This window comes from Sapajus apella, unplaced genomic scaffold (genome assembly GCF_009761245.1).
Source record: "Sapajus apella isolate SASKATOON/1434 unplaced genomic scaffold, GSC_monkey_1.0 scaffold63, whole genome shotgun sequence".
Taxonomy (NCBI): Eukaryota; Metazoa; Chordata; class Mammalia; order Primates; family Cebidae; genus Sapajus; species Sapajus apella.
Window position 1 is genome coordinate 107,135 of NW_022437003.1, and position 25,085 is coordinate 132,219.

The 25,085-nt window shown below is 42.5% G+C and overlaps 1 protein-coding gene across 9 annotated transcripts in view; it reads left to right on the forward strand.

Moving 5' to 3' along the window:
- Positions 1–25,085, forward strand: part of RIPOR2 (RHO family interacting cell polarization regulator 2) — a 121,906-nt gene that overhangs the window by 53,075 nt on the left and 43,746 nt on the right. For all 9 annotated transcript variants that reach the window (XM_032247595.1, XM_032247596.1, XM_032247597.1 and 6 more), the window contains exons 2-8: positions 6,867–6,993; positions 8,899–9,054; positions 9,723–9,801; positions 11,457–11,480; positions 12,869–12,922; positions 16,441–16,590; positions 21,121–21,184. In XM_032247595.1, coding sequence (XP_032103486.1) covers positions 6,867–6,993; positions 8,899–9,054; positions 9,723–9,801; positions 11,457–11,480; positions 12,869–12,922; positions 16,441–16,590; positions 21,121–21,184 — 654 coding nt within the window. The remainder of the gene's footprint in view (positions 1–6,866; positions 6,994–8,898; positions 9,055–9,722; positions 9,802–11,456; positions 11,481–12,868; positions 12,923–16,440; positions 16,591–21,120; positions 21,185–25,085) is intronic.

Sequence of the window (25,085 nt, forward strand, 5' to 3'; positions counted from 1 at the left end):
TGCTCTTGACCAAGATGAGGGGGAGCATAAACACGATGGCATTGTTAGGGGAAAAAGGAAGGAAGAACCCAAATCGGGCATGAAGAAATGACTCAGAATGTGCAGTGGGGCCAGGTGTTATGTCTTGTGAAGCCTCGCTTTGACAGGATCAAATCACGGAAGCAACTCTCAGCTGGTTGCTGACTGATTCAGCTTTTCCAAGTCCTGATTTCTTGGCACTTCCTCTTGCAGAAGGAATGACTTTTCCTAGAAATTGGTAGTGATTTTTTAAACAGCTTTATTGATGTACAATTCACATACCATAAAAGTTCCTCATCCAAAGTGGACAGTTTGCGTTTTAGTCAATGTATACATTTGTGCAGCCATCACCGTGATTCAGTTTTAGAATACTTCCACCACCCCCAAAAGTTCTCTCTGCTTCCTTGCCGGCTCCCATCCCTGGCCTCAGGCAAACACTTGAATTGTGGAACTTTGTACTTTTGCCAGCATGTCACCCCAGCTACTGCCAACTGATCTATGGGCTGACTGTCTTGTCTCAGAGGGGTTGATCTCAGCCTAGCTTGTGCAGATGGCGTAGTTTTGTAACTGTGACAACTACTGGTTTCCAAGTTAACGCTTGGCCCCCATGAGAAATGCCGTGGTGAGAACTGAGATACCCTTACTCATGTCGTTCAGAAATCACAGATGTCTCTCATATTTTCTATCATCAGTAAGGCTCTCTCAGAACTGCCTCTTTGTATTCTTAATTCGATAGAAGATTTGGTGAAACTGTTTTAAAAGGAAAACACTGCACGGGTTAAGGCAGTAGCATCTAGCTATTGTATTTCTGTTGTTTTAATTTCATGATACTGGATGTCCTGCAACTCAAGCATGCACAAATGACCCTGTGCTCTCTTGCTCCCCACAGAAAAGCCCTGGTCTCATCCGTGCAGGGGTTTTCTTTTGCCTCTAGCCAAACTACCCTATCTGAAAAATCAGAAATAAAAGGCACATATAATGTGGACTGGTTAGTTTTCCTCTCAGTATTCAAAGGAGCACATGGAATATGGGGTAGACTTGAGTATCCTTTTAAAGATAGCTTTGTTAAAAAGCTAATTTATAGCCCCCTCGGCATAGCTCTAAAAAAAGAACCCGATAGAAAAAGCAGGATATAAAATTTTGCATGCAGTATGCTCAAATTATTATGCTTTGTATGAGAAGGGAAGAGCTGGAGAAAATTCCCCTGGTGGTTGTCTTCGGAGGGTATAAATGGTGTGGTTCTTCTCTTCTTCTCCCTGTACTGCCTTCTTTCTACCGAAAGGTAGAAATGTATTTTCCTAATACAGGAGAGTACTTTTGTGCTTGTAAAAACTGAAAATAACCTGCTGAATCATGTTCCCTTTAATGAGTCTCAGTATTTTTACCTCTAACAATTAATATTAGCATTCCTTCTAGCTGACTAGTCAATTTGCCCAGGTGCCTTACAGGTTAACCAATGCCTCCAGCACTTCTGCTGTGAACTAGTGAGTATGGAGATTCACACCTGGCAGGTGTTGAAAGGAGGTCGGCCAGCGGCCTGGTGATCAGGATTCTTTAGCATACCTAGCCTTACCCGTCTCCTAGCGAAACTGTTGAAATTTGAAGGGAGAGGCATGCTAATTCAAGCTAATCAAACTCACATGAAAACATAAGCCAGAATGCCAGTCCATAAAAACATAGGGAGAAGTAACACCGTCACCTAGACTGGACGTTCCAAACATCTTCCTACCACTTTTACTACTTTGACCGGTGGCACCCCCATAAGCTGCGTTTTAGGGCCTGCTGCATAGGCCTGCTACATGACAGATGTCCTTCATCACCCATCCTCCAAGCAGCCCTCCAAGATTAATTCCTGTGCTTTATTCTTAAGAGTCAGGTTATCTCCAAGGAGCTGCACATTTTCCCCTCTGCATTGCAATCATATTCCACCCTTTATTTCTGGTCCAATCAGAATCTGAGACCTGATGGGTGAGGGGAAATCCCTTGATCTCTTTTTATCTGCCTCAGCCCCCTTCTATCTTCAGATTCAGTGTTCTTGTCCAAAAACCGCCTGCCGATTTGATGAGCTACCTTCTAATTTAAACAGACACAAGGTGTGCATAGCATCCACCAAAGCTCAGTGCACCTGCATCACAGCGTTCATACAAGAACATGTAAAAATCTTATACTCATTATAATTTTAAAAGACCCAAATATATGTTTAATTGGAACTTAGCACTGCACACTCAGAAGGCAGTGATTTGCATTGTATGAAGAAATCAGGAAGAGAAACAGCTGTGGCTTTCAGGGTTCTGTGCCTAGAGGCTCAGCTCAGAATGGTAGGATTTGTTCCATTCTTAGTTAAGGTGCTTGGGATTCCTTCCAGAAAGACCCTGTTGTGTTGTTCCCATTGGTTATAGGAATGGCAGGGCATGGGGGTGGCCACCTGGTATGACAGCCAGAGGCTCCTGCAACAAAGCCAAGTGAGGAGCACACGATAGCAGCCCCACTGTTTGTCTAGGATTTGAATCCTTTCTGGGATTTAACGCACAAAAATGAAAGTTATGGTGGAATTTTCCAAAAGACGGGTGAGACGTCAATAACTTAGAGACTGGAAACATCTTTCAAAGCCCCAACAGTTCCATGAGCAATGTCCAGAGATGAGTTTGTTGTTTTATGTGGGATTTCTTGCTTAATAGATATGGCATCTGGTGAACCAGTGAATCTAGAGTATATACCGGGTATGTATCAGTATATATCAAGCATAGTGCATGTCACCAGGAGTCTAATCCCAGCTCTAAATGTTTTGCAGACAAAAATAATGAACTTGATACGTAGCTCAGAACTCATAGTGACTTTATCAGGAAATCTGAATAGTTCTGAGGTAATCAGAATGTATAAAGCCTAATACAATATTTCTTGGCAATCATATTTCCCCTCTGCAAGGCTGATAAATGTAAACAATTATATAAATACAATTATTACCCAACAGCGTTATCTTATACGATCCCGTTTATAAGCTGTCTCCACTTACATTTTGAGGCAACTCCAAATGTCTGCAATTTCAAAACAATTTTACATTATATGAATAATACACAAATACATTTTCTGTATAAAAATACAATACAGAAAAAATTAAAATGTTTCTAACTACCACCAAATCCCACCTCTCTACAGACTGTGTATACTTTCAGAACTTTTCGATTTGTGTTCATGGTTTAATAGAGTTTGTTTTTAGCATTCTTGCTATCATACTCTGTTTCATTCTGCAGTTTATCCTGAGGATCTATGCGGCTGTGTTGTTTTTAACTGCTACATAATGTTCTATCCTATAGTTTTGAGTGTTAACCGGTCCTGTAATGACCATTTATATCATTTCCTATTTTCCGTTCCTATTAACATTGTCTGTAATGAACATCTCTGTATATGCCTCTTCATGCATTTGAGTATTTCCCTAGAGGAGCTATCAAAGAAGCGCCCTGTTAAGGGATTGGTATGTTTTGCATTTTAAACAGATACTGCCAAATTGTTCTCCAAAGTTTTAGTTCCACTTTACATCCCTACCAGCAGTGATACTGCAATTCTACTGTAGCGTTTTCTTTAGGTTAGGGCTTTTGGTTCATAAATGCAGATTACTATGGCAGGGGCAATTAATTCCTTAAAACTTGAAAATTTTAGAGGTAGCTTTGCTGAAAGCTGGGGAGAGACCGGGTCTTTGGGACTTCTAGGAAGCCAGGGAACAGCCTAAAGATATAAGGAGCTAAGAGGTAGGAGTGGGGCGGTCACAAGAATGACAGATGATAACGAAGAGGTGTAGGATCAGTTGCGATGGAGACGAGCTGGGGAAGTGGGAAGAACAGCAGCGAAGAGCTACCACGCTTCCATCAGACTTGGGACGGCTGGGGCTGGGCGTGTTTTGTGTACTTTCCTCCCTGACACCTCTACTCTACCCTGCCCCAACCTCCTCCTCTTATTTCTTCCGGAGCCAGATTTGTGTGTGTGCATGCTTGTTTTATGACTTTCCTTAGGCCACATGTCACCTTTTAGGGGAATTGAGGGCGGGATAGAGAGATACCAGCCTAAACCAGCTCTGGGCCAAATTCTTTCCTGATAGATAATGATCATTTCTAAGACTACAAAGCCAAAACAAAACAAAACTGCTCACCCAGTCACATTCTTAGTGGCCATCAGTTCCATATGCACATTTAATGAACAGTTTCTCAAAAAAAAATTTTTTTTGAGACAGAGTCTCACTCTTTCGTCCAGACTGGAGTGCAATAGCTTGGTCTCAACTCACTGCAACCTCCACCTACCAGGTTCAAGAGATTCTCCTGCCTCAGCCTCCCGAGTAGCTGGGATTACAGGCGCCAGGACCACGCCCGGCTAGTTTTTGTATTTTTAGTAGAGACTGGTTTCACTGTGTTGGTTAGGCTGGTCTTGAACTGCTGACCCCAGGTGACCCACCCACCTTGGCCTCCCAAAGTGCTGGGATTACAGGCCTGAGCCACCGCTCCTGGCCATAAATTTAATGCAAAGTTTCTGAGCATTAGTCCCCCTCCCAAAGTATTTGACAATCTTAGGATCCTGGACAGACATTTGTTCTGATTGTGAGAACCTTGTTTACCTGTTAACAGAAAATGAGGAAGAAGGAAAATTATTTTACAATCTGGTACATATGATTTATTCTGCAGCGTTTAATTCATTTAATGAAAGAGTTGGAGTTGATTAATTGTAGCAGATTATTTTAACAGAAGTCTTAAATTTGCAATGAAGTTGGTCTTTTTTTATTCTTTTCTCTTTTCTGCCTATCACTAGTGCAACTGATTGTTCAATCAAAATTTCTCCTAAGTCAGTGGTGCCCAAAGTTGATGAACATCAGAATCACCTGGGGACTTTAAACACCTCCCCATACCCAGGTGATACCCGTATTAATTAAACCGTGCCTGGGGATAGCAGGCAGGCGTCAGTAGTGTAAACTGCAGTGATGCAATGGCTAAGGGGGGACAATTGGCTTGAAAAATATAATTTCTAGGAGGTATGAGAAATGATAGTTAAATATTTCAAATACCCTAAGTTTTTTCCTTTGATCAAAGAGTGTCTGTGATCCAATAGATCTATTGAACAATAATTTATAAAACAATATACAATACTAGCAAAATTTGCCCAATTGAGACTTTAAGGTGGGTGCTTGCTTGGTTGTCAAACTCAGTAGAGAAAGAACATAAATATCAAGAAAGCACTGTAGTTTATTAGAAGCTTGCATGGCACACAGTGATACCACAGGCATGCTTTATGAACCTAAGAAAGGTCCCCTTAGGGAAGTGCAGACAGATTTCTTAGTGACCAGCAGAGAGCAGAGGAGAACCTCATTAAGGATTTAAAGTAATTAGGAGTTTTTTGAGCCTGAGGGTGGTGAGAGGTAACCAGAAAGCACCTTATCTGCACCTGCATTTTGTCTAACCATTTGTGCCCGACATATTACTTTTACTGCTCATACGTACTTCTTCATTACTTATAAATGCTGGAGAATGCCCTAAAACAAAAGCTTCTCCTCCCGAGCTAGTGTGGGATTTGCATCTCACCCAGATAAAGAGCAAGCCGATTGCCAGACCTATGGCCAAGGGAGTCAGCACCTGAGCCTTGCAAGAATGCATACAAACCCCAGGGCTGCTCTCTTCTGGAGGGAGTGGGGGAGATTGAAAATCCTGCAGCAGCATTGGGGAGGGGGCTGTTTGCCCTTCTCTCTCTGGGAAGTAACTCGCTCAAACTGCCTTTCTTGCTGAACTGCTTCGCGTAGCTTTGAGGAACGTCTAGTGAAATTGGTCTTTCCATTACATCTGGATGTTCTACCAGAGAGTTCTGCTGCTGTAGTTTTTTAGCTTTTCTTTCTTTTTCATTAAGTTTTTAAAGGGCAATTGTTGATGCTCTGCAAGAGCATCAATTTGGTGTCTGCCCCCTCTGGAGTCTTCCATCTGGGCAGGAACTATTTCCCTTTATCCTGCTAGCCTGTTGCCCTCTCTGGACTGAAGTCACCTGCCAAGACAATGGTATGTGCTTTGACTCCTCCTGATCTAAGAGGAATAGAATTACCTAACAGTTCCAGAGTCATCATTAGGGGGAACTAGCCCTCAGCTTCTGTTCAGCTAAAGTTGTGTTTTGACAGTGCTTCTTGGTCTGTTGTGGTTAAGTCCGCACAAAAGCCAAGCAAATGACTGAAGTACAGGTTGTGCGCTTTCTGCTGTATTTTCCTACCTTCCACCCCCACCCCGTGTTCTTATCTAACCTAGATTATCACTTATTTTGTGAGTGTTCCCTTTCCCATGCTTATTTTGCACTGTCACCGTAGTGGCACAATCTTAGCTTTCAAAATATTCGTAAGGATAGAAAGGGAGAACTAGTGTAAGTAAGTTCATCTCTAAAGAAACCTAGTGTTTTAGCCTTATGACTCTGAGGTGTAGAATTCTGCCTTAAGACTTGACTGTGTTTTCAGTTTGATGCAGGACTTATCTGAAGCTTTCACTTGGCCTATTTGTGTGTTTTTATTGTTGTAGAACGGCGGTAAATGTTGCAACAGTTTTCATGTTTTTGAGGGTGTGGCTGAACCTTGTTTTAAAAAAAAACTTTGGAAGAAAACCTAAAGTGATGGATAATTTTGTGTAATTTGTATTCATTTTCGTCTAGGTAGATGGGTATCATTTTTATTCATTTGGGAGTTGAACCCTTGGTCTTCAGGACACTCCGTAATAAAGAACCTCATAAACACCTGACGGTTTCATGGCTCACTTTACAGCCTTTATCATCGACGAGCTTAGTGCATCTTCTATCTGAACCTGCCTGTAAGTTGTCTTGATCTTTCCACTGTCCTCTAGGACTCCCGACCAGGCTCCCGGAAATCATGTTGGTAGGATCCCAGTCTTTTTCGCCTGGAGGGCCCAATGGGATCATTAGAAGCCAGTCCTTCGCGGGTTTCAGCGGCCTTCAGGAAAGGCGATCCAGGCAAGTACTGTGTGGTTCTGTTCCCGGATGCAGCTTGCCAAGGAAGAGAACTTTGATGTTGTGAAGAGGGTCTGCGTGTTTTCGGCCCCATCACAACACACACACACAGACATACATATACAATTTTAATCTCTTTTGCATGGAAAGGATGTACCAAAAGTTAAGTGTTACAGGTTAAATTCTCATTTAGAATTTTTCCTGCAAGGATGATGGCTGAGGATTTAGGAGAAACTAATGATACATGCATAGACCTCTCACTACCCCTACTTCTACCGTTTTTGAAGCACATTTCCCATTGCATTCGGACTTTGGAGACGACGTCTGCCATGAAGTCATGCACTAGATAATGACTATGCCTCTGCAGACTGACTGGGGAGGAGATCATTCAGACAGGAGTTGCCAAAGTTAGTCTTTCTAGTTTCCTCAGCCTCCTCTCATCTGAAACAGGACTTAGGGGAACTCCAGCAAGAAAGAACAGATAGTGAAGAAGCAACATGTGACCAGGTTTATCTTCAGTGTTTCTGTTATCACAAAGGTCTCTGCCCTCTGAGGAGCCGTGTGCTTTGATCTGTACTGTCCTACTCAGGCACATGGTGCTGGCAGAGAGCATAACTCATAACTAACCTGGGAGGGGTGCAGTGGTACCTGCAGCCTCGGAGGTCGTGAGTGCCCTAGCCTCTGCAGCTCCTAATCAGATGAGTATTCTGGTTTTCAGTTCTCAGATATTCAACTTACTGCTGCAAACTGTATTTCTGGCACTACTAGAGATGAATTTTTGTAAGTTAAACTTATTCAGTAATTTATGTCATAAAAAGCAAGCTAAAAAGAAGCTACATGTATTTTAATGTCATAGAGAATTAGCTCTTTGTCATGCTATGGTCCCTTATCGAAAAGGATTTATTCACCTCCTAGTTGAATTTCATAGACACTCGTACCTAAAATTGCACAGTGCGTGTATGTTTTTAGATGGACGATATCCTTCTGCCTGTTCGTTATGTCCACCTGGAACTCTTTGCCCTTAGCTTCCTATGCGGTTTTAGAGACGCAATGTATTTTCACTTGGAATACAGATTCCCTGAAGCCAGACTTTGACTCTAGGTAGCCTCTGCCCAACAAAGCTTTCAGGTTTCAGCAGTTAACAAATCTAATACTAAGAAACTAAATGCAGGATGGCTCCTATCTGGGAATATTACCTTCTGCAAAGAACACTAATGTGAACGCAAGATGATTACAAAGACATTTCTTGGACAGGCGCAGTAGCTCATGCCTGTAATCCCAGCACTTTGAGAGTCTTAGGCTGGAGGAATGATTGAAGCCAAAAGGTCAAGACCACCTTGGGCAACATAGCAAAACCCTGTAATGCCAGCAATTTGGGAAAGTCTTCTAAACTTCTACAAAGTTTAGAAGAATTATTCCAGGACTTTGAGAGGTCACAGCAGGAGGACTGCTTGAAGCCAGACCCTGAATCTACAAAGAAAAAAAAAATTAGCCAGGTGTGGTGGTGCATGCCTGTGGTCCCAATTCCTTGGGAGACTGAGGCAGGAGGATCACTTGAGCCCAGGAGGTCAAGGCTGCAGTGAGCTATGACCACACCACTGCATATCACCCTGTGCACCAAAGTAAGACCCCCTCTTTTTAAAAACAAAAACAACAACAACAACAAACTATTTAGCTAGGTGTGGTGGTGCATGCTACTTGGGAGGCTGAGGATCACTTGAGCTCATGAGCCCAGAAGTTCAAGGCCGCAGTGAGCTATGATCACACCACCACACTCCAGCTTGGATGACAGAGGAAGACTTTGTCTCTAAGACAAATAAATAAATAATAAAAGACATTGTTCTTTGGCCAAATCCTTTTGGATGCCCAGTCCTCATAATTTCTTCTGTTCTTTTTTTCTTTCCATAGGTGTAACTCCTTCATTGAAAATTCCTCCGCTCTCAAGAAGCCTCAGGCCAAACTGAAGAAAATGCACAATTTAGGCCACAAAAACAACAATCCCCCGAAAGAGCCTCAGCCCAAAAGGGTGGAAGAAGTCTACAGGGCCTTGAAAAATGGACTTGAGTAAGAACTTGAACCTGACAATATACCTAAGGAAAGACCCAAGGGGTCAGAGAAAAGCTGGTCTTATCAGATCGTTTTTAAAATGTCTATTTCTGTAGGAAATATTCTTGCACCATCATTAGGGAAGCCTGAAATGAGTCCCTAAGATGGGAAATATGTTGGTATTCCACATCACATTCATAACATTGAGAGAGACGTTGGACCCTGTGCAGTACTGAGTTTCACTTAAGTGATAATGGACAGACATACACATCCATTCTGGAGATTGCTGATAAGGGTTCTGAAACCTCCCTCACATCTTACAGAGATTGTGAGCCCAGAATAAGATTTTCCTAGTGTGCAGTGGGACACTCACTGTTTGTTCTGTTTGGCTGGACAGAATTCTCTGAGGCCAGCCCCAGCGCTCACTCTACAGACATCTTACCCTTGCCTCCCCCTGGTTTTCTTTTCGGGACCTTCAGCCTTTTTCTCCTTTTTGATCCAGCTGGATAGTATCCAGTGCCACTGCTAGAGCTTTCAAAATGTTGAAATATTGGGAAAATACAAAGCCTCCTCCCCAACTACAGAGCAAGGTTCGATTCTTAATCCCCTTTGAGGAGGAAAGGTCAGCAACAGCACCGGGTCCCACTGAACAGGCACAGAGATTACATCTTGTCTTATCTTTGCAGTGAATATCTGGAGGTTCACCAGACGGAGCTGGACAAGTTGACAGCTCAGTTAAAAGATATGAAAAGAAACTCTCGCCTGGTAGGTACCATCCAGTCATTAGGATGTTAACACTGTTCTTTTTGGCCAAATAGCTTCTTTTACTGGATGGGGCTGGGGAGGAATGTTTATGAAAAGCAAATCCAAGGGGCAGAGTGCTATCTGCATCCCCCAGTATGTCTTAGGAGGGAAAAGAAGGCTGTTTTTTTTCCTTAATGTGTTCTTCCTAATAATTTTCAATATTTACCAAGAATGTTTATGAGATTGTTTTTTAAATGTCTATCTTCATGAAATTTTATGATCAGGAAAAAAAATGTTATTGTCTTCTACCACCCCCAAATAATTTAATATAAAGCAAATGAAAAGTTGGAGTTTCCCTAGCATACTGTTCGTACATACAGAAGTTGGTTCCAGTCACGGAAGCTCATGCCTGTTTTCAAACACTTTGGGAAGCCAAGGCTGGGGGAATGCTTGAGCTCAGGAGTTCGAGACCAGCCTGGGCAGCAAAGTGAGACCCGTCTGTGTTTTAAAAAATATATAAAATATAAAGAATTTGGAATCTGGAACTTTTGTCTCCAACTTTTCAAAAATATAATCAGTAAAATGAGGGAGGGAAAAGAGGCTTTAGATGTGACCACCATAAGAAGTTAATTCTTAGACCAGATCGAGTACATGTTATGTTGCAAATTTCTCCTATTTTAATGAATTTGTGAGAACTCGTGTGATTGAAGAGGTGGTTCTGTCTACACTATTTTAAATGATTTTGTTCAGTTCTATGTATTATACCTTACTGTTTCAAGAAATCAAAAAGCCCAAGAAAACTCTACATATACCTAAGAGGTGCAGCTAGCCATTCGCAGCTGCTATGTGGCTTTTTTGTAGAAAATGTGCTCAGATATATACTTTGTCCTTTTCAAAGGCTTAGAGATTCAAGGCTTTCTCAGTGTTAAACGTGTTCATGTTATACTGATGTTAGGGTATAAATTGCCTGCATCTATGTGGAATCCCTTGTGTTAGGGCCTTCAGAGCTGCTGAATGCCATTGAGCATCCTCAGTGGCTGCAAATGTCCCTCCTGGAAACAATGGTGAACGAATGAAGGGCTTCTGCCAAGACCTTGTGTTTCACACAAACCTTTCATATGGAGGATACGCGAATGGTGCACTGATGATACTATGATATTGTGAGCACACAGGAAATGAGCTGGCTTTAAAAACAATTTGTGAAAAGCATATCACGGCCTCAAGAACTCTTCTTAAATATCAATTTTATTTGTTTAGACAGTGAGGGAAGTATTTTTTAGCACATATGCCACACTGCTGTGTTTTATATTCATATTATTTATTTAAAATATTTTTTTAGTTGCCATGAATTTACATGCCCCTCAACATGTAGGACGGGAGAGCTCAAAGCAAGTGAAAACTTTAAAGCCTCCAAGGGGCAGAGAGGACTGTGTGCAATGCTAGTAAGACTGTAAATAAATGTTGGCTTGTAAATGTACTCTTACTGGTATTTAAAATAACCCAACTTTTTTTTCTTTTAAAGCAAATGTAAAATATCCGGTAGAATTTTGTAGGGCTGATTATTATTTCCACAGATAATATGAAAATGTGGGCTAAGTCATTCTATTAAGATGGGTAACCTTTTGGAGGATGATGTTTAAATCCAGATATTCCTTTTTTTTTTTTTTTAATTGTAGGGTGTGCTGTATGACCTCGACAAGGTAAGTTACCATTCAGTGTTGGGGTGCTAATAAGAAAAAAAACTCAGTACCCTTGCTGGGCGCAGTGGCTTGCACCTATAATCTCAGCACTTTGGGAGGCCGAGGTGGGTGGATCGCCTGAGCCTAGGAGTTCGAGACCTGCCTGGGCAATGTGGCAAAATCCCACCTCTGCCAAAAAAGAAAATACAAAACAGTATCCAGGCCTGGTGGTGTGTGCCTGTGGTCTCAGCTACCCAGGAGTCTGAGGTGGGAGAGTCACCGGAAGCCAAGAGGTCGAGGCTGCAGTGAGCTGTGATTGCGCCCACCGCACTCCCGCCTGGATGACAGAACAAAACCCTGTCTCAAAAAATGAAACTCTGCATCCTTGAGAAGTCAGTGGGAGGCCCTCTTAGGGACAGTAAAATCCTAGAGAACTGATAGTTTTTTAACCCTGGAAAAATGCGTACTTTTGTCTAATGAGGATAATGAATAGGTACCGTAATCTACAGATTCAATAAACTGTTTAAGGTCACTTCCATAAAAATGCCACTAGGTAGTAGTGTTTTGGTAAGTTTAAGAACTTCCCAAGCATTTGGAGGCCTTTACCTGTGTTGTCTCTGAATATAAATTACTTCATCAAATCTGAGTCACTGTTGATTAGAAAAGGCACTATGATTTCATGTGCCATGAAGATAAAAAAGGATTCCAGTTACATTCTGATAGTCCTTTCTTTTCACCTAAAATCTGTATTTTAGAGTTATCAAGAAAACTCTGTTAGGCTTATTTAGATGCAGATTTTTTTTCTTTTTGAAAAAATTTACATATGATGCTGCTCCATGCCTTTCTATGTGCACAGTAATTTTATTTCAATGCTGAATCATAGTATATTCTTTCTGAAGACATTTTAAAGGGCAATTAAATGCATGTAATAATGATTACAACTCAAAGAGATGAACAACTATGATTATTTTTGAGCTTGTAGACAGCTGTCTGCCAGTAGCAATTGTAAAATGCACCCCAATTTCAGAGACACTAAAATGTGAATGGGGAAAAAAAATCCAATCTTAGAAGATGAAATACATTATTATGAAGAAATTTAAATATACTCCAATAGGATACTGTTCTGTCAGAATCTAATGACTTCCATTGGATTGACCTTTCTTGATATTAAACACAGGGATTCTGATAACTAACTCAAGTTCACATCTCAGAATATGTATTGAATATTTAAAAAAAACTTTCCAAATTGGCATTAGAAGCAGTCTAAAATAGCATCAAAGACAGGAGGAAAGTGGAAATATATTGGATTTCCTAGTACTTTTGAGTATGATATAATAAAGATATTCTCACAAGCCTACATCAATTCAACTGTAAATGACTATACTTTTTCGAACTTCTTTTAATTCCAGCAAATTAAAACGATTGAAAGATACATGAGACGCCTGGAGTTTCACATTAGTAAGGTAATTGAAGTTCCTGTTCTCGGAGCCTGTTTTTCAGTTGTGCTGCTAACCAATACACCTTTGGCCTGACCACAGTATCTAGTGCATGGAGAATTTCTTATCCAATGGACTCCTCAGCTGGCTAGCAGTTAAGTCCTCAGGTGGGCACTAAAGATGGAGGAGCTAAGAATCGAAGACCTGATGGCCCAGCACAGTTTTGGCTCTACCTCAGTTCCACAAACATGTATTAAGTGCTAAGTAACAGGCACAGTACCCAGTAGAGGACATGTGAACATACAGCCTCAGTGTAGTGTGGTTGGAGAGAAACTGTCAGTCAAACTAGCCCTGCAAAAAACTCCATGCTTTGCTAACTTTACACTTGGGTCCCACATAACACTTGGTGCCACATCAACTTCTTCATGAAGGCCTTGTAACTACCAAAACACCACCGTCTACGTGCCTCCCTAAATCTCTCAAGCCCTCGGTTCTTTCCACTCTGGGTCGTATGGCATGGTTTTCAGGTGTCATTTTATCCCTTCTCCCATAGATGTGCACTGGATTGTCAGTGTCCCTGACATCAGCCCTGAACCCTGTAGCTCACTGGTGGTCCAGTAAGGCTGGCATCACCCCCTTGTTCTGGGAACTATCAGACATTATTAGTGCCACCTGGAAAATATTTATGTTGAGAGGCAGCTAAGTCACACCATTATCAATTCCTGTTTGTCTATATCCATTAGCCTCTCTTCCAAGCAGGGAGCCTGGGGGTTTTAGCAGATCTCCCTAAGAGTCAGAAGCCCTAGGTTCTATTCCCAGCTCTGCCACATACTCACTGTCTGTGTCATCTGTGTGAACCTTGGCTTCCCCCTGTGTGAAGAGGAGTTGGGGAGGTGCACAGATTTGATCTAGATGATCCTAAGAATCCTTTCCTGTTTAAAATTCTAAGACGATTTGTATGTATGGATACACATGTATATGCTACTGCCTTTGCTCATTCTTGCTTTGAAAGGTATTTTCTACCTAGGCAAATCTGAAATTGCTCCTATTTCTGCTGAACTCAATAAATAAAACAATGGCATCCATGAGAAGGTATTTATGTGACAGGCAAGTTTTGACATATTAATTCAAAACAACAGCAAGAAAATAATCAGTATTAGGTAATGGTATATTTATCAATCTTGTATCCATGGTTGTTAGATACAACAATCCTAATGGGTTTTAAAGGTCGGTGATACTCTATTTGTAGATACTCAATTATATGTAATTGAGTGATTCCATTAATCATTTTATTTAATGAGCCACTGCTGACTGACAGGTAAGCAAATGGGTTTGCCTACAAATGAGTTTCTGCTAAGGTGACTACATAGGTATGCTTTATGCTAAAGTTTAATTCCATTTGGCTAGGATAGGTTGATATTTAAGCAAAAACAAAGAATAAGTTTTCTCGCTACACAAAGTAATAGATGAAGTCATCGTGGCTACACCGATGGTCCCGTGAGCACTGTGTCCTTACTGAAAAGATTACAAGCTCAGAATCTTTGGCCTACCTACTAGTAGGGGAAAGGGTTGCAGGGACATTTTACCAGAAGACCACATGGGTAAAATAGCCTGACCTGCATTGGAAGAGATATTAGCACCTAGCCTGACCTGCACTGGAAGAGATATTAGCACTTGGGTTTCCAAAAGTTTTGTGGGGATCTCCCGTATCAGAAAAATTTGCAATGGTTATTTAAAATTTCAGATTCCTGGCCCAGCCCTAACCTACTGAATCAACACCTCAGAGTGGGGCCTGGGCATCAGCATTTTAAAAAGCTCACCAGATGAGGCTTAGCTTTAAAGCATGGAAACCACCCTCTATGCTGGTCATCAACCACAGGATGTCATCAGCAGATATGACAAGACTTGAGTCTTATATCTCCCTCCTAATCAGAGATAAATCCATTCACCCTGAAGGTTAAACATGATTCTTTTCAGTTTGGGCATTCTTCCTGGCAGAGTTGAGTGCATTGTTGAAGTAAATAGCAACAAAGAATCCTTTAATCAAGAGAATAATTTTGAGTCTCTTAATGTTTGCATTATGAGCTAAGTGTCGTCGACATCTGTGTAGAGAAAGCAACTATGGAAAAGTGTGCTCCTCTGCCAGGTTATAGGAATGCTTTGTACTGAGCAGCCCAGTTTGCCTTCAGAACTAAAGGGGACTCTTAAACTCTGAAATCTAGTATGTGCATTTCCACCTTCTTCTGAATCTATAATTAAGCTTCCTTTTTGAAGGAACAAAGTTCATACTGAAATGAAAATTGAAATAGTGCTAGGTAAGTAAGCCTCCCCAAAGCAATAGCTTTTATCTGCTTTTCACAATGCCTGATGGTATTGTTGTTTGTTGTCTGCCTGAAAATTCTTGTAGTTAACTGCAGTCAGTTAAAGATAGTACAAGACTTACAGAGACAAATATCATTAGGAATAACTTTAGATCAGGTTCTTTTCAGCTAAGCACAGTGATATGCACCTGTAGTCTCAGCTACTTGGGAGGCTAAGGCAGGAGGATAACCTGAGCCCGGGAGTTGGAGACTAGCCTGAGCAACATAGCAAGACCCCACCTCAAAAAAATATATATATTTTTCAAGCCCAGCACTATTGGTATTTGGGAATAATTCTCTGTTGCAGAAAGCTGTCCTCTGCATTATAGGATGTTCAACACCATCCCCTGCCTCTACCCACTGGATCGCCAGCAGACCCCTGGGGGTCAAAATTGCCTTGGGTTGAGTGAGAATCGCTGCCTTAGAAGAATTAGCTGATTAACAGGCTTATATGGTATAAAATCAATACTCATTTGAAAAAGGTATATTATTATTATTTAGAAGCATAAGTGTAGATATGTAACAAAAATTCATTTATATTGCTTTCAATGTATTTTTTTGTATTGCCATATAATTTATAAGCAAGAGTTCACCGTTCTTAAGTGTTCAGTTTGATACATTTTGACAATTATGTTTTACTCTAATTTTAATAACTTTTTCTTCTTACAGTTGAGCCAATGCTTTACAAAAGTTATCTTCAGTAAATATCCGCAAGCTATTTTATGAAATGCTAAATCCGGATATGTAAATATCAGGATTACATATCCCAATACTGTGACACTACGTCTTAAAGTGACATTAGCTTAGGATACTACAAAGTTGTCGCTTTGGTATGAAATTGTATAAACCCTTCCTTACTTCTTAACTCACACAGTCCACCCATGGACACACTAAGTCACCTAGGAGTCATTTTAAACAATTCCAATGATAGCTTCGAACAGTGCAAGAGAGTCATTTCCCTTCTGCATAATTTGAAAACAGGACTAGTGCAAAATTTGTTTTGAGACAAAATGTATCACAGTGGCTAAGATAAAAATGATTGCTCTGTATCCAAAAGGATAATATTTCCACAGAATTCTCTTTGCAGAGGTCAGAAGTATAAAGTACCTTAAGCACACAACAATGATCTATGTAATTTCTTTCAAGCCTGACATTTATTTCTGTTTCCTGGTTTGATTCTGGCAGGTAGATGAACTCTATGAAGCTTATTGTATCCAGCGACGTCTCCAGGATGGTGCCAGCAAAATGAAGCAAGCTTTTGCAACATCCCCTGCCAGCAAAGCTGCCCGGGAGAGTCTGTCAGAGATCAATCGGAGCCACAAGGAGTACACAGAGGTATAACTCGCTAACCTGCTTAAGGTGCTGAACCCTACCTGGCCTAGGGTGAATTGTTGGTAATTGCCAAGAACGAGGCAAACAGCAACCCACAACCTCATTCTCCCCTCTCTAAAGATAGGCTTTACTCTTAGCCTTAAAAGTATGCAACAAAGGCAATGGGTGGAATTGCTTAAAACGAAGGAATAAACTGGGTGCAGTGGCACATACCTGTAGTCCTAGGTACTCAGGAGGCCGAGGCAAGAGGATTGCTGAGCCCAGGAGTTTGAGGCCGCAGTGAGCTATGATTGCGCCACTGCACTCCAGCCTGGATGACAGTGCGCAGCTGCATTTCTAAAATAAAATAAAATGAATGCATGAGCCACATTGCCCTGATTGTTGTCATTCAAATACACTTCTAAATATTCTAGTGTACAGTTGAATCTAGCTTAACCCAGGAAGTGGTACAGACCCTGTGGTTCAGATAGCTACACTGATGTCAGTGTTGGGTATCAGTAATCCTCTGCCTACAATTTCTTTTTTTATTGTCAGAGATTTTTATCATAAAGGAGCCAAGATTAAGAAGTATGAACAGAAGTGTGCTTTCCTGGTTTCCAACTCTCTGGGGCCCAAGCATCTGACATAGAGAGGTCTTCACTCCTCCTGGGGTCACCTAATACCAATGTCTTTGATGAAATGACTAAATTATTAAAGCAGCACTCCTCACTATCCCATGAGTCTTTGTTCAGAGATCAGATTTCATGAATGAAGTCATCAGCCTGAAGAGGGTCTGTTGGACAATTCCCAGAGCTGAGCATCTGTCTCAGCCTGGGACCACAGGGACATCTTGGATACTGTCAGTGGGATCCCTTTGTGTGTACGCTCCCATGTTGCCTCTCGTCTGAACCAAGTTTGTCCCTTTATATGACTTAAAGCAAGACTACTAAGTTCCTCCTTTAGAATAATTTTTTAAATTATCTTTTTATTTTTCGGAGATGGAATCTTGCTCTGTCACCCTGGCTGGAGTGCAGTGGTGTGATCTTGGCTCACTTCAACCTCTGCCTCCCAGGTTCAAGTGATTCTCCTGCCTCAGCTTCCCAAGTAGCTGGGACTACAGGCATGCGCCACCACACCCAGCTAATTTTTGTATTTTTAGTAGAGACGGAGTTTCACTATATGTTGGCCAGGCTGATCTGGAACTGCTGACCTCAGGTTATCCGCCCACCTCGGCCTCCCAAAGTGCTGGGATTACAGGCATGAGCCACCAAACCCGGCCTAGAATGGTGTTTTTTAAATGCATAAAAAAAAAAATACATAGGAACTGAAAAGAAGAAAATATATTGAAATACAGTTCAGTATCATCAATATAGTTTTCAAAATATTTCAAAAGTCAAATGTGTGACATAGTTTGATACTGCTGCTTTATTAACACAGCAAATTATAAGCTCTGGCCATGGCTCTAACGACTGCCGAAACGTCAACGTAATGAAAACTATGAATGGTTTTTTAACAAGTTATCTGCAATAAATGATGTGCCATGAACATAAATGTGATTTCTATCACTGTAGAAGTCTCGGCTATGACTAATACTGCTGTGGCCCGTTTTCTACCTTCGTCATACCTAAACATGTTTAATTTCAGTTACAGGGTAGTGAAAGTAAGGATCCGACTCTTCCTCCCCTCCCCCATCCTACTTTGCAGACCTGCACATTGAAGCGACCGTAGTTCATGAGACCCCAAGTCTACAGATCTCTGAAATCAGGAGAGCCGTTTCCAGTTATAAAGGGTGATTACAGTACAAATGCAGATAACGGCCAGCAGCCTGCAGGGGCTGCCTGTGCCGGCATACTTGCAGGTCACTTCAGACAGAGCCACCTCGGTCAAGTGCCAGGGTATGGCATCATGCTCACAAATTCAAAGACATAGAGTGCAATGTAAACTGCCGTAGAGAAGAAAGAAGTCCGGGACTTCCGTAGCTCCGTACCACGCCTCACTTGGCATCAGACGGTTTTATATCCTCACGGCCAGGTGCAGTGGCTCACACCTGTAATCCCAGCACTTTGGGAGGTCAAGGTGGGATGATAAGTTGAGGTCAGACCAGCCTGGCCAACATGGTGAAACCCCGTCTCTACTAAAAATACAAAAATTAGCCGGGTGTGGTGGCGGGCGCCTGTAATCCCAGCTACTACTTGGGAGGCTGAGGCAGGAGAATCGCTTGAACCTGGGAGGCGGAGGTTGCACTAGCCAAGATGGTGCCACTGCCTGGGTGATGGATCAAGACTGTATCTCAATTAAAAAAAAAAAAAAGCAAAAACACAGGAAAGAAATATATCCTCACATAACCATAAAAGCCAGGATTTTATTATGATGAGGGTCTAAAATGAGGATTTAAGAATGAGATCAAGGTGGCTCAGGTGTTTCTGCATATGCAGCAATCTTCATCAGTGGCTGCAGGAGGTCGGTATGGGCAGGAGAAAATTCTGACCACGGATGTCCCCTCTAGTCTTAACCTAGCTGCTCTTGAGTTTTTCAGAGATACTGGTAGCAATCCTGACATGCATGATAACATAGTTTATATTTCCGGAAATCGTAGTGCATTTCTTCACAGAGGTGGCCAATACTCTGAGGAAATAAATTGGTTTATAATACTGAGCCTTCATTTTCAAAGCTTTCAAGCTACACAGAACTCAGACTTCAGGAAGTTTTCCCCAGCCTTGTTAGGTAGTTCAGGTACTGAAACCCTATAAGGGAGAAAGCAATGCCATTCTCTTTGCATCCAATGAGAGTGCTCATTTGGAGCAGAACAAAGAAACATAGAAGAATCAGAACCTCTAGGCTGAGATCCTCAGCATACAGAATTCAAATCAAAGCAATACCAGCCTGCACTAATCAAGCTGGCCCATGCTTCTGTCAGTGAGACCACCCTCGAACTCCTAGCCTTGTGGGACATTGCCTACTGAGCCACAAGCCTGCAGGTAGCACCCTGCGTCAAGCTCCAGTGGAGACTGAGCACAGCAGAGGCACCATCCAGATTGTGAGGTGGTCCAGCAGCAGAAGGGCCCCCGGGGCTGGCTCCTTGCCGTGGCACCTTCCCTTCTGACTTCTAACTGCAATTGTTCTATTTAGGTCCTTGGCTACTGAGGAAGTAGGCTCAGGGTAGTTATGTCTGTAACCACATGTACAGATGGTGTTACTCCTTCTCTCTATCCTGTTTCTTCAACATCAAAGAGAGGACGCTTATCAGACCCAAAAATTACTTTGGGGGTGCTGTGGCATTGCAGCAGGAAGTCTGCCTTACTTACTTGAGCAGAAGTCAGCTCTTGTGCTCTTTTGGCCCAAATTTTTATTAAGAAAAATTTGAAACCTATAGAAAAATGGAACGACTAGTACATTGAACACCATATGCCTTTATCTAGATCTGCCATTCAGTAATATTTGGCCATATTTGCTTTCCCTCTCTCTCATACGCTCAAATCCCCCCTCCATCCCCTCAACTCGTTTGACAGTAAGTGATAAACATTGTGACATTTCACCCTATCAATACTTTAACCTGGATCTCTTTTTATTTGTAATTGGCAAGTAAAAGCTGCATATATTTATGGTGTACAACATGTTTTGAAGTATATGTATACTGAAATATGTAATATAATGGCTAAATCAAGCCATGGATCTCTTAATAACCACCTAGGGAACATCTGCAGTTCCTACGTAACCACGTACCATTACCACAAGCAAGAAAGTTGACAATCATCCTACAGAATTATGTAACATAGTGTCCATTTTTAAGTTTTCCCTATTTGGATCAATAATGTCTTTTACAACTGTTTTGATTTATTTACTTCCAAATCAGGACATAATCAAGGTTAAGATGTTGCATTTGGAGGCTGGGCACCATGGCTCACATCTGTAATCCCAGCACTTTGAGAGACCGAGGCGGGCAGATCACCTGAGGTCAGGAGTTCGAGACCAGCCTGGCCAACACGGTGAAACGCTGTCTCTACTAAAAATATAAAAATTAGCTGGGCATGGTGGTGGGAGCCTGTATTCCCAGCTACTTAGGGGGCTGAGGCAGGAGAATTGCTTGAACCCAGTAGGCAGAGGTTGCAGTGAGCCGAGATCATTCATACCACTATACTCCAGCCTGAGTGACAGAGTGAGACGCCGTCTCAAAAAAAAAAAAAAAAAAAGTTGCATTTGGTTATTAATGTTTGTCTAGTCTATTTATTTAGAAATCTTTTTCCCATGACACTGCCTTTTTGTAGAATTCATGCCAATTCCTGTAGACTATCCCACATTCTGAATTTGTCTGTTTTTGACATAATCTGACTTGCTCATCTATGCCCTAAATTTCCTACACACTAAAAGGTGGGCTTAGGCTCAGATCGAACATTTTGTCTAGAACGTTTCATGGGCTGTGCTGTGTGCAGCAAACAGGTAAAGGCTTCATGTTGTTCACGCAGTGAACAGGCTGCGCTGCTGCTGAAATGTCACGTGCTTTGCGCGGCTGGGTGAAAGGCTGGCTCTCATGCTTGCGTCCTGTCCCCTCTGCAGAATATGTGCACCATTGAAGCGGAGCTGGAGAGTCTGCTGGGGGAGTTCTCCATCAAGATGAAAGGTACTGTTTTCCCTGTTTACAGAGAGTAAGGAGCCATCTCTGCAGAGCTCCTTCAAGTTTGAGAGCCCATGCTGCTTTTATTTTCCTGGCAAAGCCACAGTGCCCCCACTCTCAACCCTCCCCACGTGTGACAGCTGACGGATGCTTCTCATCCTTAGGCTTACGTTCACACACAAAAATATTATGACAGCATCTCAAACATACACCGAAGTGGAGAGAACATTATAATGAACCCCCATACACCCATCACCATCACCTAGATATAATAATTAGCAAGATTTTGCCACATTTGCTCCATCTCTTTGCTTTTGTTTTTCCTTCGATAAAAGAGAAGTCCTTTGATGAAATAAAACCCAGATATGTCAGGCTGCTGTTTCACACTTGAGTGTGCATCTCTTAAAGCATGGGGCTGCCATCTCACATAACCACGTGCCAAATACTGTCACATTTCATGTCTCGTGAAAATAAAAAGCCTGTGTTATTAACCCATTCCATTATCAAATTTCCCCCGTTGTCTCAAAAATGCCTTGCACATCTGAATAGCTCAAATTAGGATGCAAACAAGGCCCATGCATTACAAGTGGTTGTCAGGTATATCTTCCAGATTTCCTTTAATCTAAAACAAACTCCTCCCCACGTTTTTTCTACCCTTGACTTGCTGTCGAAACCACTGTTGTACAGAATGTCCCACATTCTAGCTTGTCTGTTAGCTTCTTTGCAGGAATGTTTAAAGTCTTCCTTAAACGCCTCATGTTTCTAGCAAACTACCTAAAAAAAATTATAAACCTTGGTGTTAAACCCACAGAGAATTCTTCCCCTTCCGGTGCCTTTCTGGTATTTATTCCAGAAAGTTACAAAGTAGACACATTACTGATTTATACCACGGCATCTTCAGAACAAAACTGAAGTCTGGTTTTAGAAAACAGAGCATTGCTCGGGTGTTGTCAGATTTACGGCTCAGCTGGCAGGCATGGCTGTCAAATGGGCAGCCACCACAGCAAGTCAGTTCCTCTTCCAAGTTTTGACCCATTTGACTGCAGCAAAGAGGGCTGGTGCTTATGCATTTCTGAGGTTTCTGAGCAGCTTGATCCCTGGGTTGCTAATGGGGGTTGAGTCACCCTCTTTCTACTTTCTGCAATTAAGGGAGTAAAGAAAGGAGAGCTTTTTTTTTAAAGGGCTCAACAGGAGGGCTTCATTTTCCAATGAATCATCTAACTCAGGAGGGAAATTATTCCGTCAAGCACTAGGAACTGACATGTGAGAGCCTCTCTCAGGATACCTGGAATAAAAAGGACCTTGACCCTCGGCTTCCCAAATGGCTGCATGTTTCTCTTCCGGAAGATCTGGTAGGGAATCAGTTTAGTATTCAGTGTTAAATTTCAACACTTACTTTGCTACTGAGTCTGGCATCTGTGCTTTTTCCATTTTTTAGGTCCATTCTCTCCAGTTTTGGATCCTCACTGGAGTCAGTGTTCCCAAAATCACTCAGGTCCATAGTCCCACAATGGGCCCTGGAATTTTCATTTTCACTTTTGGGATGACTCTTAGCAGCAGCCTGATTGATTCTGGAAAACAACAGCCCTGAATCAGTGTTTAGCAGAAAACACTTCCCTCTACTTCCCCCAACACTCAGACACCACCCACACAGACTAGCACAGTTGCAGAGTCTCACAGCCTAATGTAATTCAGATCATGCACAGGCCCTATCACTGCTAATATAAAAAGTACTTATTTCCCCTGTTTCTGATGCTCAGTATCATCAAATGCATCTATTTTTGGTGGGGTGGTAACTTCCCGATTTTACAGATGGGAAATAGGGGCCAAGAGAGGCTAAATGACTTGTCCCAGGAGTCACATGTAAATTGGAGTCAGACAGGAAACTGAATTCCCAGGCTCCTTGTTCCTAATGCCTTCCCACCTCTAACTGCATGTTATGAGGGAAACTCAGAGCTGAGCAGACAGAATAACCCATCGCTCAAAGAGTGGCCTCCTTATGGAGGATCCTCTTCAGTGTAGCACAGAGGCACCCTGGGAGTGGGGTGGGAGGAAAGGGACCACCCCCGCACCACATCTGCAGCTTCAGGCTTGGTGGTCAGCGAGGGGATGATGCTGGAGTCCCTGCCACCTCCTGGGGATCCTGGCCACCCCGCTGCATCACAGCCCTGAGGAACTGACGGACTGCTGCTGCTTCTGCTCCCCGTCTCCACCTCTCTCTGTTGTTCTTGCTTTCCTGCCTGATCTACTTCCCAAGGGTCGACCTGAACACTCGGTTCCAAGGGGTTTTCAGGCCTGAAACGGAATCTCCTTCCTCATTCTCCTCCACTTTCCTCATCTAACATGCAAACTCAGAAACTACATTTGTGAAGGCTTTCAAGGGTAAACGCCCCCATGGAAATCTTTCTCTTCCTCCATAAAGAGAAAGGGAAACCTTCTCATGCTGCCAAGAAATCCTATGTCTTCACAATTAGCCGCTTTCTCATCTGTTACTCATTCTGGTAAGAACTACTTCCAACATACATATTGACAAACTGAGACTATTTCATAATGCTCTCAGACCTGGCAACCCCCAGCTTCCTCCCACGACACCCTTCCTCACTTCCCTTTTTGCCCCAGCCCCAACACTAGACAACAACCTTTTGGGGTGGTGATGTTAAAGAGAACAGAGCAGGTACTTACCGGGTGCCTGCTACTGCGTTGGCACAAGGCTGCATCCTGATGACTGCTCCCTGGCCTTGAGTTCCACATGTTCTACCGGAGAAAGTGGATATATGAGGCTGTGCATTCTAATCCAATGCAATGAATGACCACATGAACCAAAAGCGTGACCCCGGTTGCTGCAGGAGGGGAGAGGAGGAAAAGGTTGCTACTCATCTCTCTAGGTGGGGAGGGCAGCAGGAAAGAGGAAGACTTCCCAGTGTCATGTATGGTGAACAGCACCAGAATAGCATTCACCAAACAGAGGAAGGCGTGTTCAGAGTGACAGGCAGACTGGTGTGGCTGGTGTGCCTGTCGGGAGAAGAGCTGTGGAGAACTCTTGGGTCCTGATTATAAAGAGCCATGAATGCCAGGCTAAACGGAGAGCACTTAACCTGCAAACTATCAAACAGGATGGAGGTGAAGAGATGTCATAGTTCTCCAGATTACTACTTTGTTCTGGGCAGTGTACATATCCAGAAGTCTGTGCTGGTCCTTACAGTTTCCAGGGCAGGGCAGCGTTCCTGAGAAGGAAGAACCACCACTGAGCTAGTAAACTTGCATTATTTATGCCTGGTCAGTAAATCAGGAAGGCCTGTAATAGGAGCCCCTGACTGTCTAGCTACTTGGCTGTTTGTCTTCAAGAAGGAAGTGTGACTCTTGGAAGGGAAGATAATCACAGAACTGGGAAAAATGATGGAGAGTGTTCTTCTGGCAGAATGGTATCTTAGGAAAGGAAGGCAGGTAAGAGGCAGGGGCTGTAACACCTAGACCTTCCGAACGAGGCTGTGGAGGAGGTGTTAGATCAGTAATATGTGAGCACCGTGAAATATCCAAAGGTATGACTCCTGCAAGCCCCCATGCCCATCCTCAGAGGTAACCCCCATCATGGGTTTTTTGAGTGAAAGCTAGAAAGCTTTCATTAAGTTTTCTGGATGATGCAATAGTAATCACAAACTGTTGAGAAAATCTGCAGCTTTCTCCAACTGTGAAAATGCCAGCAGGCCCCCAGACAAGAGCCTGAAAGAAACCTGGCCAGGCCTTAAAGACAGATTGTAACTGTCATTGCCCGACTGTTAGTGCTAATTCTGTGGCCAGCACTACCAATGGCTTACAAAGCAGATCCAACGTGAAAGAGCACAGCACTAAAGCTGTTTGTGCCTGGATAGTGCCACGGCACTACACTATTGCTGTCATCAGCATGGAC